Below are 13,945 nucleotides of genomic sequence, written 5' to 3' on the forward strand. Positions count from 1 at the left end.
TGATATGCAACTTTCATCAATTATGGACCAGCACAGCACTGACGGTGGCAACCTGCCGGAAGAGGAAAAAGTTGTTGCTGCTGCTGCTTTTCAAGGTCGCGCTTGCTCCTCTTGCAAAGGATCGGTGCTTGGTTAGTCAGACCTGATTGCCCATTATTGTGGTAATTAGGGGGGTAGTTTATTGCAGGGACGTGCGCACAATACACTGCCAACGTAATTATACAGTTGCAATTACAAAGTACACGCCGAATAAATTTACACTGATATGACACCATATAATTAACTCCAATTCCAATGAGATACGATTTTCTCCAATTACGATAAAATCGAATTTAATCAGATTCTGATTACAATCTGATTATAATCTAAAATGAACTCCACTTCCAATATGATACAATTCTCTCCAAATTTGGTCCCGTGTAATAAACTTCGGATTCCGATATGATCCGATTCTCTCCAATTACCGCGCAATAATTTTCAACGACGGCAGATAAAATGAACTCAAATTACAATTTTAGATGGTTTGCCCCAATTACTGACTACAAATGCGGTTCACTCTAATGACAGTACAGTTGACCACAATTACGATACGATTACCGTAACTCCAATTATGATACAGCTTAACGGTGTGAAACAATTTCACGGCAGTTTCGATAAAATTCAACAAAGTTATAATGACCCAATAAAATTTTCTCCTATTCCAATATATTTTACTCCAGTTATGATACGATTCACTCCAATTATGGTGTGACGCGATTTCTCCAATTACAATACAATTCCTCCGATTACAATATGGTTCATTCAAATTCTGATACGATTGTTTTCAATTTCAATGCCAAACTATTCATTCCAATTATGAAACTACTTACTGTCGCTAAAATCTGAAATGTTCCAATTACAACGGAATGGAGAATTTCCTCCAGTTACGATGTGATTCAATCCAATGACGATATAATTGACTTCGATTAAAACACAATTTGCTCTAGTTATAAAATGATTCTTTCCAACTACAATAGGACACAATTCACACCAATTATGATTTGATTCACTCGAATAGTGATACAATTCTCTCCAATTGAAATATGAAACAATTTACTATAATTACAGTAGAATACGATTCGATTTGACAATATGATTCACTCCAATTAAAATACGATTTAACCCCAGTTACAAAAGGAATCTTTGCAACTATAAAAGGATATAAATCACTCCAGGCACAATAAGATTTCTTTCCTATTCCAATACAATACACGTCGCTCCAACTCGATTCAGTTAACTCCAACTTCAACATGATAGGGGGAGGTGTACCAAATGAAGTGGTCAGTAAGTGTCCGTGTAGTTATTTCAACCCATAAATCACATTAAACATGACTCGGTGGGAGGGGAGCCGGGTGGTCCGGGAAGTCTGGAGATGAAGCGCCCATTGTGCTCCCCCTGACACTTGATTAGTCTCCATTAGTGTGTCAGGATGACAGGACGGGACGGGACGGGACGGACGGATGAAGAGGATGGAAGAGGAATGTGTATGCCGGGGTGTTTTGGTGCGTGTGTGCGTTAGCTTCCTAACACAATCACTCGGCCCTTGCTCTGTCTGTCTCTGTCAGTGCGTGCTTCCGTGTGTACGTGGAGATATCATCTTCCTCAAGGGAGCGCACGTCCGACGTGAGAGCTGAAAGTCTGCCAGTCGGCGCCGCCCCGGTGGCTGGATGAGTTCACTGCATCAGCACTTTTTGCCTCCCCCCTCCCCCTCCATGTGTCCAGAATGACCTTGTTCCATTCATGCTACTTTTTCCTTTTTTTCTTTTTCCGTACTTCATTAAAGACTTGAATATTCGCCGGTAGCCATGTGAGTTGCTCACAAAAAGAAAAAGAAAAAAAAAAAAAAACACCCAGCGTTATGAGGCAATTACAGATACTTTCGGAGATAAGTGCAAAATGACGTGGTTTGCTTTTCTGCCCAAGTCAGCTATTTTGCTTTGTGTGTTTGATTGACAGCTGCAGGGAAGAAAAAAAAAAGGCACAAGCGTCTTGGGCTTACTTTACAAGCCACGTTAAGAATGTATTTGAATTTTTATACGAATGTGATTTTTTTTTTTATTTGATTTTTTTAGAATTGTGGAGATGGTGTGGAATCGATCTAACATTCATACTAATTAAGTTATACAAAATCAAAGTTTTAAATGTAAAATGTCACATTTTCTTTGAGTTTTGGCTAGAAAGAAAGTACAGATTTTTTTACATTTTAAACTGTGGCGATTTTTTTGAAGGATACATAAATGAAACGGAATTATTGAGCATTTAGAATTTCATGTCATGTGCAATTTGATCAATTAGGTTATCAATTAAAAATTTGGTGAGATGCAGCCGTAAAACAAAAAAACAAACAAAAAAAACCAACACAAAATTGAGGTAATTTTGCAAAAAGTTTGATCAGTCATTATTGCGATCAGAGGGAATTTGATTGATGCAATATTTGCACGAGTGAAGTTACCTTTTGAACTTTTGACAATAAATCGTAAGAGGATAATAGCTCTATTAAAATCGGTAAAAAATATTTTTTTTTCAGATTTTTTGCTGAGTGTTTTTTTTTTTTTTAACATCGGTGACAGTCAATCATTCCCCTCACTCTTAAAAAAAAAAAAAAAAAAAAAAAAAAAAAAGTTTTGCCGTGAAATGATCTTTGAAATTTGCTGGACCCTGTTTAGCATTCAATAAAAAAAAAAAAAAAGTTTGCAGTCATTCGTTGCCACGTGACATCGACAGCGAGCGAGCGGGAGCGATGCCTCGACAGGCTGCTAAACGGCTTCCAAACGTACCAAAATAAGCTGCGGCTGATGAAAGCCGGTGTAAATTGGAAGAGCGCTCTAAGTAATAAAGCTTGTCATCTGCTTTTATTTCACAGCCGCCATGCACGCAAAACAAAAAACAAAAGCGTCTGATATTGGCAAAGCGACGCCACGGGCATGAGAGAGTGCTTCGATGTTGCTGATGTTGATGCGACCGCCGCTTCCTCGGAATAGCACACAAATCTGGTTTACCCCCAAATGCAATTGTTGAATAGATGAGCACATGTGTGCGCGCGTGTGCGTGTCACACGAGTGAGTGAGATGCCTTTTAAATTTAGATGCAATGTGTCTGACCCCACTCCTTTGCACCCCCCCCGAACCCCCCACAGTCCCCAGACCTCAATCTTTAGGGGTTCACATGAAATGCAAGGGGGGCAGGGCCCGATTATTATTATCATTATTATTACCCTCCAACCAACTCTGCGGGTGTATCTGGAATGCAACAGCGCAACATCGCCAGATTCTTTGTGAGAAAAACTATTTTATCAATCCAGTCTGGCTTCAGACAGGACCGCTCGCAAGTTACGATGTTGCTCAATGCAATACAAATATTGGGTTGTGTTTTGTAACATTGCCTTGTCGAGCTGGCTCGCTTCGCCGCATATTTTGCTATTTTTATATTCTTAAATAGTTCTAAATAATGCAGATGTTTTTTGCCACTAAATCCGTCAAATAGGTTTCGGCATGCTCCTTAACATCTGTGTTGTATTGCGTGTGCGTGACACACTCTTTGCTCCCACCCTCGGATGTTTGTCATTGGCTGGCTTCTGTTGACGTTCACTGTCAGCTTTTGTGTACCACCTCGAGCCAATTCGAGCTCACGCACTAAGCCAATCAGAGTGATCAATTGTCGCTCTGCGGCCGACGCCATTTTGCATTCTGAGAGCAATGGCTCATTTATTCAAATCCTATTAAAAAAATCCCAATGACATAAAAATCTCTTGATTCGTCACATTTCTGTTGCTTTTTTTTTTAGGTTTGTTCCTGCTTGAATGAAGAGTGTGTGCAAGCTTGGGAGACGTGCACATTTTGTTTCATGAAACCATGACTGCGGATGGTATGATAAACAAAGACTTCTTGACCATGTGATTTCCTTGCTATGGTGTAAAATTCATTATTTTGATTGATGGTGACTGTAAGAATTAAGTGTTGTTCATTTAAAACGGATTTTAGAACGTGAATTCAGATCCATTATGTATTTATTTTATTTATTGTGTATTTATTCTTTAATTAAGCAGCTCATAGAAATAACTGGTGACAGAGTATCAAGGGGTGTAAGAATACTGCATTTATGTGAAAATCGCAGAATGAAAATAAATTAATTAAATTAATTTTAAAAAGAAAATCACCAAATCGTGACAAAAATCAATGATTTTATAAAAAATATTTTTCAAGTCACAGTGGTAAAGTACTCAAGAGGATCACTTCTTCACCCAAAAATATCTAATATAATATAAATTAATTAGCAAGAAAACATGGTTAGTTTATCAATATTTTGCCTCAAGTGGGGGGCATGGCCACCAACGCCCCCCCTCCCTCTGCAACAGAGCAATGCATCTCCACCATATAATACAGGTGCGCCCTGCAATGTGGTTATCCCCACAGATCCCCCCCCATATTTCCCACAATGCAGTGTACCCCCCACGGTACAATGCATCGTCACAAGGCAAGGGAAGGATGCAACACACACCTTTTTAAAGAGCCTCCCTGAATCCCCCTCCTCAATTGACATGAGCAGTCGTCAGCATCAGGTGTGAGGGATGTGCAAAAAAAACCATTTGTCCGCCCCCCCCCTCCCTTGACTTCCTGCCGCCCCCTCGTCGTTGCATCGGTGGCTCTCAGATGCAATTCGTCGCTGCGGGAGAGGTCAGCGGGAAAGCGTCGCGCCAGAGTGTCTTTCCGGAGGGAGATTAGTGGCGGGACGGCGGGGGAGCTGCGACTTATCCCCGCGGCTCACCGGTTGGAGAGCTGGAATTGAATCCCTCTCACTGTAGGCCGGCGTGACATTGAGTTGGGAATTCAGTGTCTTTTTCCGCCTCCTTTCTAGTCTTGCGAAATGGACGCACTCAAAACGCTACCAAAATTATCCATTGGAAGTGATGAGGTGAAAAATAAAGACGGTTTCCTCCCACATTCCAAAAACATACATGGCAGGTTGATTGAACACTCGGAATTGCCCCTAGGTATGATTTTGAGCGCGGATGGTTGTTCGTCTTCGTGTGCCCTCCGATTGGCTGGCAACCAGTCCAGGGTGTACCCCGGCCAAGTGCCCGATGACAGCTGGGATAGGCTCCAGGACCCCCCGCGACCCAATTGAGGTGAAGTGGGACAGATAACGGATGGATGTCATATTTACATCATATCGTCACTGTTCTGCGAAAAACACTTTTGTCCATTTTTTTCAGATTTTTTTTTTTAATTTATTTTTTTATATGAATGGGTTTTCAGTGTGACCGTTAATGTGAAAATTTAAAAAAATATATACAAAATCTGTCTTATTCACAGGACAGTGGCAATATGAAACATTCTATACATGAAGTGTAATTGCAGCCACCCTAACCTCACGGCATCTGCTTGTGTTTATCCGGGCATGCCTCTTCGCTGCTTCTTTCCAGCCAGCATCAAAGCAAAGCTTCATTGAGTGTGATTGGCCTCCGGCTGGGATCAATACGTCTCTATCGACTGCAGTGAAATGCAATCAGTCTGGACAAGCAGCAGAGGAGCAACGCATCTAAATTTAACAAAAAAAAAAAAAAAAGCCTCCACCCAGAGGAACAAACAAGGAAGTGAACTCAGGCTTCACCTCACTTCCTGCCAAGTGGGCGGAGCCATGCCGTTTTAGCGTTTTGGGTTTTTTTTTTTTTGTTCCTCACTCAGTCAGTAGACACAAAACTTTTACAGTGGAAACAATGTGGTCCGTTTGAAACGTGCACATTCAGCATTCCGCCCCCCCGAGGTCCCTGCAGAATCAGTGCACCTATTATCCCACCCACAAAAGTGAAACCAAAGCCGGTTTATAGCCAATAAATACCTACACTTTACTGTTTACAAGAGTACTTGCAATTTTCCGTATTTTTATGATTAAAATAAGTAACAGGGATTATTTAGTTACTCATAACTCCATACATTTACAACATCAATTCCGGAAGCCAAATAAATCAAAGCTGCAAGCAGCGATAAAAACGGGCCCTTGCACTCATTTTTCGACGGTGAAGCCTCCTTCCCGTTCAATTTCAGCAGTCGATCAGGGAACCTGGTGTCAGGGGATTTTTTTTTTTCAAATTTTCCAACAAGACAACAAATGATAATCCAACATTGCACTCCTTTTTTGATGTTGAAGCCCTGGACTAAACCAAAATAGACGATTTCCAGTTCAGCTTTGGATCCAGACTTTTTTCATTTATACTTCTATGATTGACATGTCCAACCAATAATTTGGTGTTGATCGACAATCTGGGCTCTGGACTTCCCAAAAGTCCTTGTAACGCTTCTCCCACTTTGACATCATAATATGGCATTGGCAAAAAAAAACAAAAAACTTGGCAATTTAGCACCAGCCATCTGTCTAGTCTACCGACTTCCGACTGGGGATCGTTTGCGAAAATTGCCTCATGGGAGTTTGTCAAAGTGTGAGTTTTCAAATTTGCCCAAAATGGCCGATTTCCTGTTTAACATTTGGTCTTTAAAACGCTTTCGTGGGTCGTGTTATGATGTCCGCCAAGATACAAGCACTAACAAAAACGGATGTTTTTTTAGGCCCACAAAAATGAATTGACGCATCGGAACAATAAATTAAGCCGTGATTACAAGAGCTCATATGATACATGATGTTCCATTTGTAATTAAAATGTAACATTTGCCATCATCATTCCAAACAGGTGTGCCCCCCCCCAAAAATAAAATAAAAATAAAAAAATAATAAAAATCACAAAATTATTTACAATATTTTCAGAAACCTCAACAATTTTTTTAAGTACCTATAATGTTGCGCTCCTTTAAAATAATCACGTCATAAATCGATTATCTTGGAAAAAAAAAAAATCTTTCCAGTTCCCAGCAAAGGATGAGTAACCATAGCTTGGATGTGTTGTCATTGAGAGCAAAAAGTACTTCGAGAGCAGCGGCGTAAAATTAATTAAAAGACATCAAGTCTAATTTGTTTTATCACCCAAAAAGCCACAAGTTGATAAATTTAAGCGCTAAATGCTTGTGACGTTGACGGCGGCCTCGCGAAGGAGCCTCATACAGAAACAAAGCGACGGGAAAGTTACAATCATCAAGAAGCAGAGTAATCACTGTATCATTCGTAGTTTCCATTTCCAAATGACGATAAAAAATTTTTTTTAAAAAAGGTTACTCATTTGGTTATTGCTTTTAAGTCCGAAAATTGAATTTTTCTTCCTGCGTGTACAAAACTTTCGGGTCATGTTAACCAAATTGACCTGTTTTTCAGTTTTGGATTGGAGTAAAAAAAAAAAAATAAATAAATTTATTCATTTGTCAATTAGAATTTTTTTGTGCTAGATTTAAAATCAAATAAAAAGTCAATGTCAGGTTTGGATTTATGCTAGATACCTTATTCACTTTTCTGTTTCCAAAATGAAATTTGTTATCCGTGCAAGACTTTTTTGTCTTACCGTCCTTTCCGATGAGGAAGTCCAGGTAACGGTAGGTGTAGGCCACGCCCACTTTGGTCTCCACCTGAGGTCTCTTCAATGTGGAGTATATCTTGCCCGGTGACTTCTCCTCCGATGGCGGCTTCATCTTACGTAGCCCGCAGCCCATGACGCCACTTTAGTGCACCGCCAACGCTGAAGGGACAACAAACACATTTTCACTTTTCACTCGCAAATCTTCACCGAAATATTTGATTCGTTTTCGGTGGCAATTGCCTTTGAACTTAATAGTCTCGAAAACCTTGGTCAAAGTTGTCCAACATAATCAACCCAAAAGTCATTTGCAGCAAACCGCATCGAGTGATTGATGTCATAAGTTTACCCGCAATAATGTCGGAAATCAATTTGAAACGGCCGTAACTGCGCAAAAATGAGAACGGAAGCTTTCCAAAGCACGGTTCACCTTTGACCTGTTTCACAAATCAATTTCTAGCAAACCACATCAAGTTACATCTCAAACATGAGCCCTCGATGAGAGCTTTCTCCGTCTGTTTTTTTTTCCTTTGTCAGTCCGTTTCAGTTCCTTTTGTTATCCTCCAAAGCAAACCTCTCGACAGACTAAACGGTTGTTATTTTACCGCCAGGCTTTGGGGAGGGTGCAAGTCTAAGGAGGGAAACAAAAAAAAAACAGAAGCATCCGAGCAAATGATGAGCCGGCAGATTAGTGAGCTTTCCTGTAAAAACAACAATAAACATTCTTTCGATTTTGTGCGGTGCAGTCTTACAAATATTTTGCTTTCACTATATGAATATAAAAACATTGCACTGTAGTAATGCAGTCATTTTTTATTTTAATAATAGAACAATACGCGCGCTTTGTCATACTTTTCCCTTTGATAGTGTAAGTATTGTTAAACTTTTGAAGCGAGCAAGCTCATTAATTTTAATACCGGGTTCAAAGACATGAAGGAAAACCTATGAATAGAGAAAGCGCATTAAAACAACATTAACACAGTCGCGCGGTTACGACGGCACCCCCCAACGAGCTCTCGGCAAATTCTGCAACACAAATCAGTGTGACTACTACACGGCTGCCAATATAGAAAAGCGTCTGAACGGCAAACAAGCGTTCAAAACGGGTGAGAAAAACGTAGCCGTCGGAAGACGAGTTTGAAAGGCAGAGGAAATAAGAAAGCGCAAGCCGGATAAGCCTCTTCAAATAAATAAATAAAGGGGAGTAAATACGGTAGATTTTTCACGCCTTTGCTGTTTCTTGTTCCCATCAGAGACCAAATGAAATGTGCAAACGAGCATGAAGGAGGAGAAGGAGGCAAAGTCGCAGCGTATCCCAAACACCAAAATGTTGAAGGAATGAATAACAAACAGGTGAATTGAAAAAAATATATAAATAAATAAATAATAATAAAAATTATATATATATATATATATATATATATATATATATATATATATATATATATATATATATATATATTTTTTTTTTTTAGAATTCAGCAAGCTCGTGTTGCCAGGCAGATTTCAGAATACCAGTGGCACGGTCTATTGGTCCGAGGCCTTCAGATACAATCGTCCAGGCGTCTGTTCTGTGTCTAAAGGGGGCTTTTACCGTTGATAGAAATATTGTTATAGCTCATCAGATCACGATTTGATGACAGTAAGGCATTCTCGTTGGCCTTACGTTGATGAAGAGCGACTTGTGATTGGATACTCACTTGTGAATCTGAATGAACACAACAGAAAATCCAAACTATCAAAAATCTGAAATATATTTTTGATTTTTTTTTTTTTTAAACCCCAATGGCCGAAGGAGGCAAAAGTGTGGATTTAATTGCAGATACGCTTGCGACGCCGTTTTGAAGTCGGACTTTTCAAGAGAAGCTCGGTCGTCCAACACTTGCTCAGTAGTGTCTTTCTGTTCATTATTTCTCCAGCCGTGGTGTCATCAATGACGGTAATTATAGTCGGACTTCACTGAAGGCCTACGTATGAAATGCACGGTCTGATGTCACTGAACAGAATACGCTTTTCACATCCCTCTGAGGGAAGGAACAGCTCTGATTTGGCCCGCAAAGAAGATTGGCTCTCAATAACAGAGGAGCTGGATGGATTATTGCATGAATAAATGAAGAAATGGTAAATGGATGACAGCGGATGCTTAGCCTTGTGTCTTTTCTCTTCCAAATCAAAACGCGGATCTATTTCGAGAACGTCACGTGCTTTTGCCCGGACACAATGAAACGCCAGGACAGGAAGTGCGGGGGTCTCGGGGCTTTGGACTGCAGGAAGTCTGCACAGTTGGCGGGTGCTAGCGGGACAAAAAGAGGAAATGAGCAGACGCCGGCTTCGCTAATGAGGTGAGCGGCGAGAATGGGGAAAGGTGAAACTCAATCAAGGGAGAAAACGGGGAGCGCGGGACCGAGGAGCGTGAAATGAAGACGCGTCGGAACAGCAAACAAAAGGTGGTCGAGGGAGAAGATGCTGCCGATTCATTCGTGAACATCAACGCGCATCATTTTTTTGGTTCAATTTGTTTAAAAAATATATTGGAAGAGGTCCTTCAGAAAATAATCGCATATTAAATCCCAATCAAAACATTAAACGGAATTTTTATTTTTTTATTTTTCAAATGTTAAAAAACATCTTCATGAAGAATGATATGAAAGAGTGGAAGAAGAAGAAGACGAAGGGCCGAGTAAATATCGATGTCTGAAACTCGCCACCAATTTTAGGAGGCGAGCAAGCGGCACGATGCGGACCCCGGCCAAAACCTGCTGCCGCCTCCATGCCATCTCACGGCCCTGAAACCCACGTACACACACACACACACACACACACAGATACAGACAGATGAAGGCAGCTATCGCCATGGGAACGAGCCCCTCGCCGACTGTCGGCGTCTCAGAAGAATAATAGGCAGCAATCTCTCGCAGTCTCTCTCCCTTCTTTCATTGTCACTTTCTCTCTTTCTGCCTCTTTTCAGGACCACCACCTTTTCCTCTTCTTCTCTGTTTCCCAGCTCCTCTCGCAAGCCTTGGGCAGTCATGAGTTTGATTTTCACCGCATAATCCATCCACGCCGGGATTTGTCAAATAAAAAAAAAACACACCATCTCAGCCATACGGTTGCAAACAGCCTGCAGAAAGTCGTCTATCTGAAAGCTCGCAAACATGAAGAGACTCAAAGTTGCGTTTGAAGAGGAAGATGTAAGAAAATGACAGTTACGGGTGCATGATCATCATTTTCTATATGAAAAGCTACCAAACTGGAGATTCAATCGCGGAATTTGAGGCAAAGGTGGAAAAATTGTGAAACACTTGGATGGGAGTATTTTAGTGAAATATGGCGTCTTCGTGGCTGGATCAAATTAGATACGAGTTTAATTTGTTACAGGTCCATGCTTGTAACGCTAAACACTCGTTACACTCACTCACTTATACAATGACTCCATTAATCGATGGCATAATAGAAAACGTAGAATCATCGAGTCTAAAGATAGTCAATGGTTGCAACTCTACATTTGAGAGAATCGTATCACATTGTAATCAGAATCGTTTTGCAGTGAATTGTAATTTCGGCTTTACGCGATCAAGATTTTGAAGCCAATCACCGAGTTAAAAACTATAGAACCGATCACTCATTATAAAAAAAAAAAAAATAGAACCGATCACTCAGATTAAAAAAAAAAAATAGAACCGATCACTCAGTTTAAAAAAAAAAATAGAACCGATCACTCAGTTTAAAAAAAAAAAATAGAACCGATCACTCAGTTTAAAAAAAAAAAGAACCGATCACTCAGTTTAAAAAAAAAAATTATGTGTATCGACATGTACGCATCACACAATCAATAAGCGCTGCAATTTTCCGACGCGGTCATTACAAGACAAGGCAGTGATCCTTTCATGACGATGATGATGACACCGTCTAAAGTAGGTACGTTTGTTATCTGATATTGATGACACATTTCAGAGACGGATGCAGGATCTCTTTGCAGGGAGGAAGCGCAAAAGACCGAAAAGTGAGGCCTTGCATGCAGAAGCGCGTTTTTGCAGCAGCAGCAGCAGGGGCAAAAAGACTGCAATGGAGATGACACCGCTGGAGATGAAAACGGCGGCACTCCCCGAGAGACAAGTCGCTCAGCGTGTTGTCTGACTGGTCACGTGCGCCAAAACAAAACGGACCATTTAACACCAGTGGAACGGAGCAGTCGCGTAGTTTGAATCCACGGGGGGGGGGGTCAAGAAAGGGAAGGAAGGCTACACTGACACCTGTGTCAACAATCAATGTGGGCTCTCAATTTAGAGTTCCAGGCTCAGGGTTAGGGTTGCAAATTTGGGTTTGAAGACAAAGTTTGCATTTCAAACGATTATGCTTTTAAGGCATAGTTTGGGTTTCAAATTGATGTTTCATCTTTTAGATTAGGGTTTCAATCAATTCAAAGCTAGAATTTACTTTCTGATGGTAGAACGACCACAAGAGGTCGTCATTGACTAGTATCGGTGACTGATATCGACACCATTCGCAAACACTCGATACTTTGAAACAAGACTGTTACCGGCGGATACGGAAACTGTATCGGAACTAGTCCACTCCCTAATTTTAAGCACTACCCCTGAATCGAGGACTTTTTTTTGGGCCATAATAAATTAACCCATAACATGATTTCGACAATAGGAGAAAATAGTTCCTGCAGTGGGAATACGATGCGCCTCCAAAAGTCGCTAATTTTGCGTTTACTTTGAAAGCTCCTCAACACCTCCTCGTTTGTCTTTTTAGTGAGGAGGAACCATTTGAGTCAGCAGTCAATTTACCTTAATGACATTCAACAACCCACACGGGAGGCACAAACACGCAAACATCAAGTCGTTAAAGCAGACAATGACACGCGGCGGGGAACAGCCAATCAAAAGGAAGCGGCCCTCTTGTGAGAGTACGCCCCAACGTCAACTCGTACCCGCGTTAATGATGTTTTCAAAGCAGGGGGCGTGGCACAATTTGAAGATATTATTCAGGTAAATATCTGTTAGAAGCATCACAAAAAAAAAAATGGGGGTTGTAAAATGTGATTAATCGCGATTAATTACAGATTTTTGTTGGCGATTAATTAGTTAAAAATGTAATCGCTTGACAGCACAGAGAGAGAGAGAGAGAATGTTCCTTTAGGATGAGGAACTATCATGGAAAATCCAAAGAAGAAACAAAATACACTTACAGATTTAAGCCTGTGACGCTGGCCGCAGCGAGGTTTCACGCAATGTCACGCCTGAACAGGGACGCAAACATCTGGCGCACAGAACACTGAAGAAGGAAAGGAAGGAAAATAAAACTTTACGCATTTCGTAAGCATTAGTGCGGCCATTCGTTCAACTTTGACCTCTTTCCTGTGGCTCGGTGGCACGGCTGCAGTGTGACGCAACGCCGATCACTTCCACATTTACAACTGAGCGTGGTTGTGTGTGGACATGTTCACTGTGTGTGTACCAACAGTGCAAAGTTAACTCCACGGGCCACCAGCTGGAACTAATTATCTGCACTCTCACTCTCACACAAACACACGCTCGCACACACCCAAACACACACGCTCGCACTCGCCTGCCTTTTCCTCTCTCATACCCCCTTTCCTTCCTTCTCATTGACATCCCTCAGCTTGTTTTTCCCACTGAAGCCGCCATCACGCACAGAACCTCACGTTGCAATTTTATGACCATATTTGGAGAGTAATGTCAGGACAATACTGCGATGACGCAATACACTGATCCTCCACCTAGTCAGACACAGGAGAAGAAGACTTTCACAACTACTGTGACTCAGTAAGCTGCAGTAATAAGAATCGTTTCAGAAGTCAAAGTTCTGTGGTTGTTTTAAATATACAACGTGGAAGCCTTTTTATTTTGTGTTTATATTGACAGTAAACTTCAACTGGGAGTGGAATTAAACGACTTGAAGCCTTTTTGTCAAATATCGTTCATTATCTGCCAAACTGCTGCTTGTTGTGAAATGAGTTGAGGTCACTCCTCATACAGCGCTCAACTCTTGATTTTTATTTCCCATTTCGTCAAACCAAAGAAATAGTCTAAACAACGGCTCGTAAGTCGAAACGAAGTGAACAAAAATATTGTTGATGAGAATCGGGTTCGCCTTACTAGCGTTGGTCAGTTTGATCACTGTACTTTGCTGACCAAATATCGATGACGCCATCAATTAAACAACTTTAATGTGATGAAATTTGAGTTAGTCAATTGGAAAAAAAAATAAGTGTCCTATTTCCACAATGTGCACACACGAAATAGCTAGAAAATTAGCCAACAACTAGAAAATGTATTTAAGTTTCTGCACTGATAATATTTGGCACGAGACAATTTTAAGAGGCGCAAAAATAATAACCCGGGCAGAAATCTGTATAGGCCCAGTTAAGCCCCTCCATCATTAGATTTTATATTATAATTTATAAATTATTTCCTCGTC

The 13,945-nt window shown here is 40.8% G+C and overlaps 1 protein-coding gene across 4 annotated transcripts in view; it reads right to left on the reverse strand.

The window, feature by feature from the left end:
• The window catches only part of rftn1b (raftlin, lipid raft linker 1b), a 64,250-nt gene that overhangs the window by 49,607 nt on the left and 698 nt on the right, over positions 1 to 13,945 (reverse strand). For 3 of the 4 annotated variants that reach the window (XR_015845670.1, XM_088307509.1, XM_088307507.1), the window contains exon 2: positions 7,484 to 7,657. Coding sequence is in view for 3 of the 4 variants with exons in the window: in XM_088307509.1 (XP_088163635.1) it covers positions 7,484 to 7,631 (148 nt within the window). In the remaining variant the exon portion in view is untranslated. Of the gene's footprint in view, positions 1 to 7,483; positions 7,658 to 12,692; positions 12,871 to 13,945 lie in introns of those variants that run through there. The other variant, XM_088307508.1, reaches the window with a different exon arrangement.

The sequence above is a fragment of the Idiotropiscis lumnitzeri genome, chromosome 10 (genome assembly GCF_059441095.1).
Source record: "Idiotropiscis lumnitzeri isolate Australia: NSW breed Sydney's pygmy pipehorse chromosome 10, RoL_Ilum_1.0, whole genome shotgun sequence".
Classification (NCBI taxonomy): Eukaryota; Metazoa; Chordata; class Actinopteri; order Syngnathiformes; family Syngnathidae; genus Idiotropiscis; species Idiotropiscis lumnitzeri.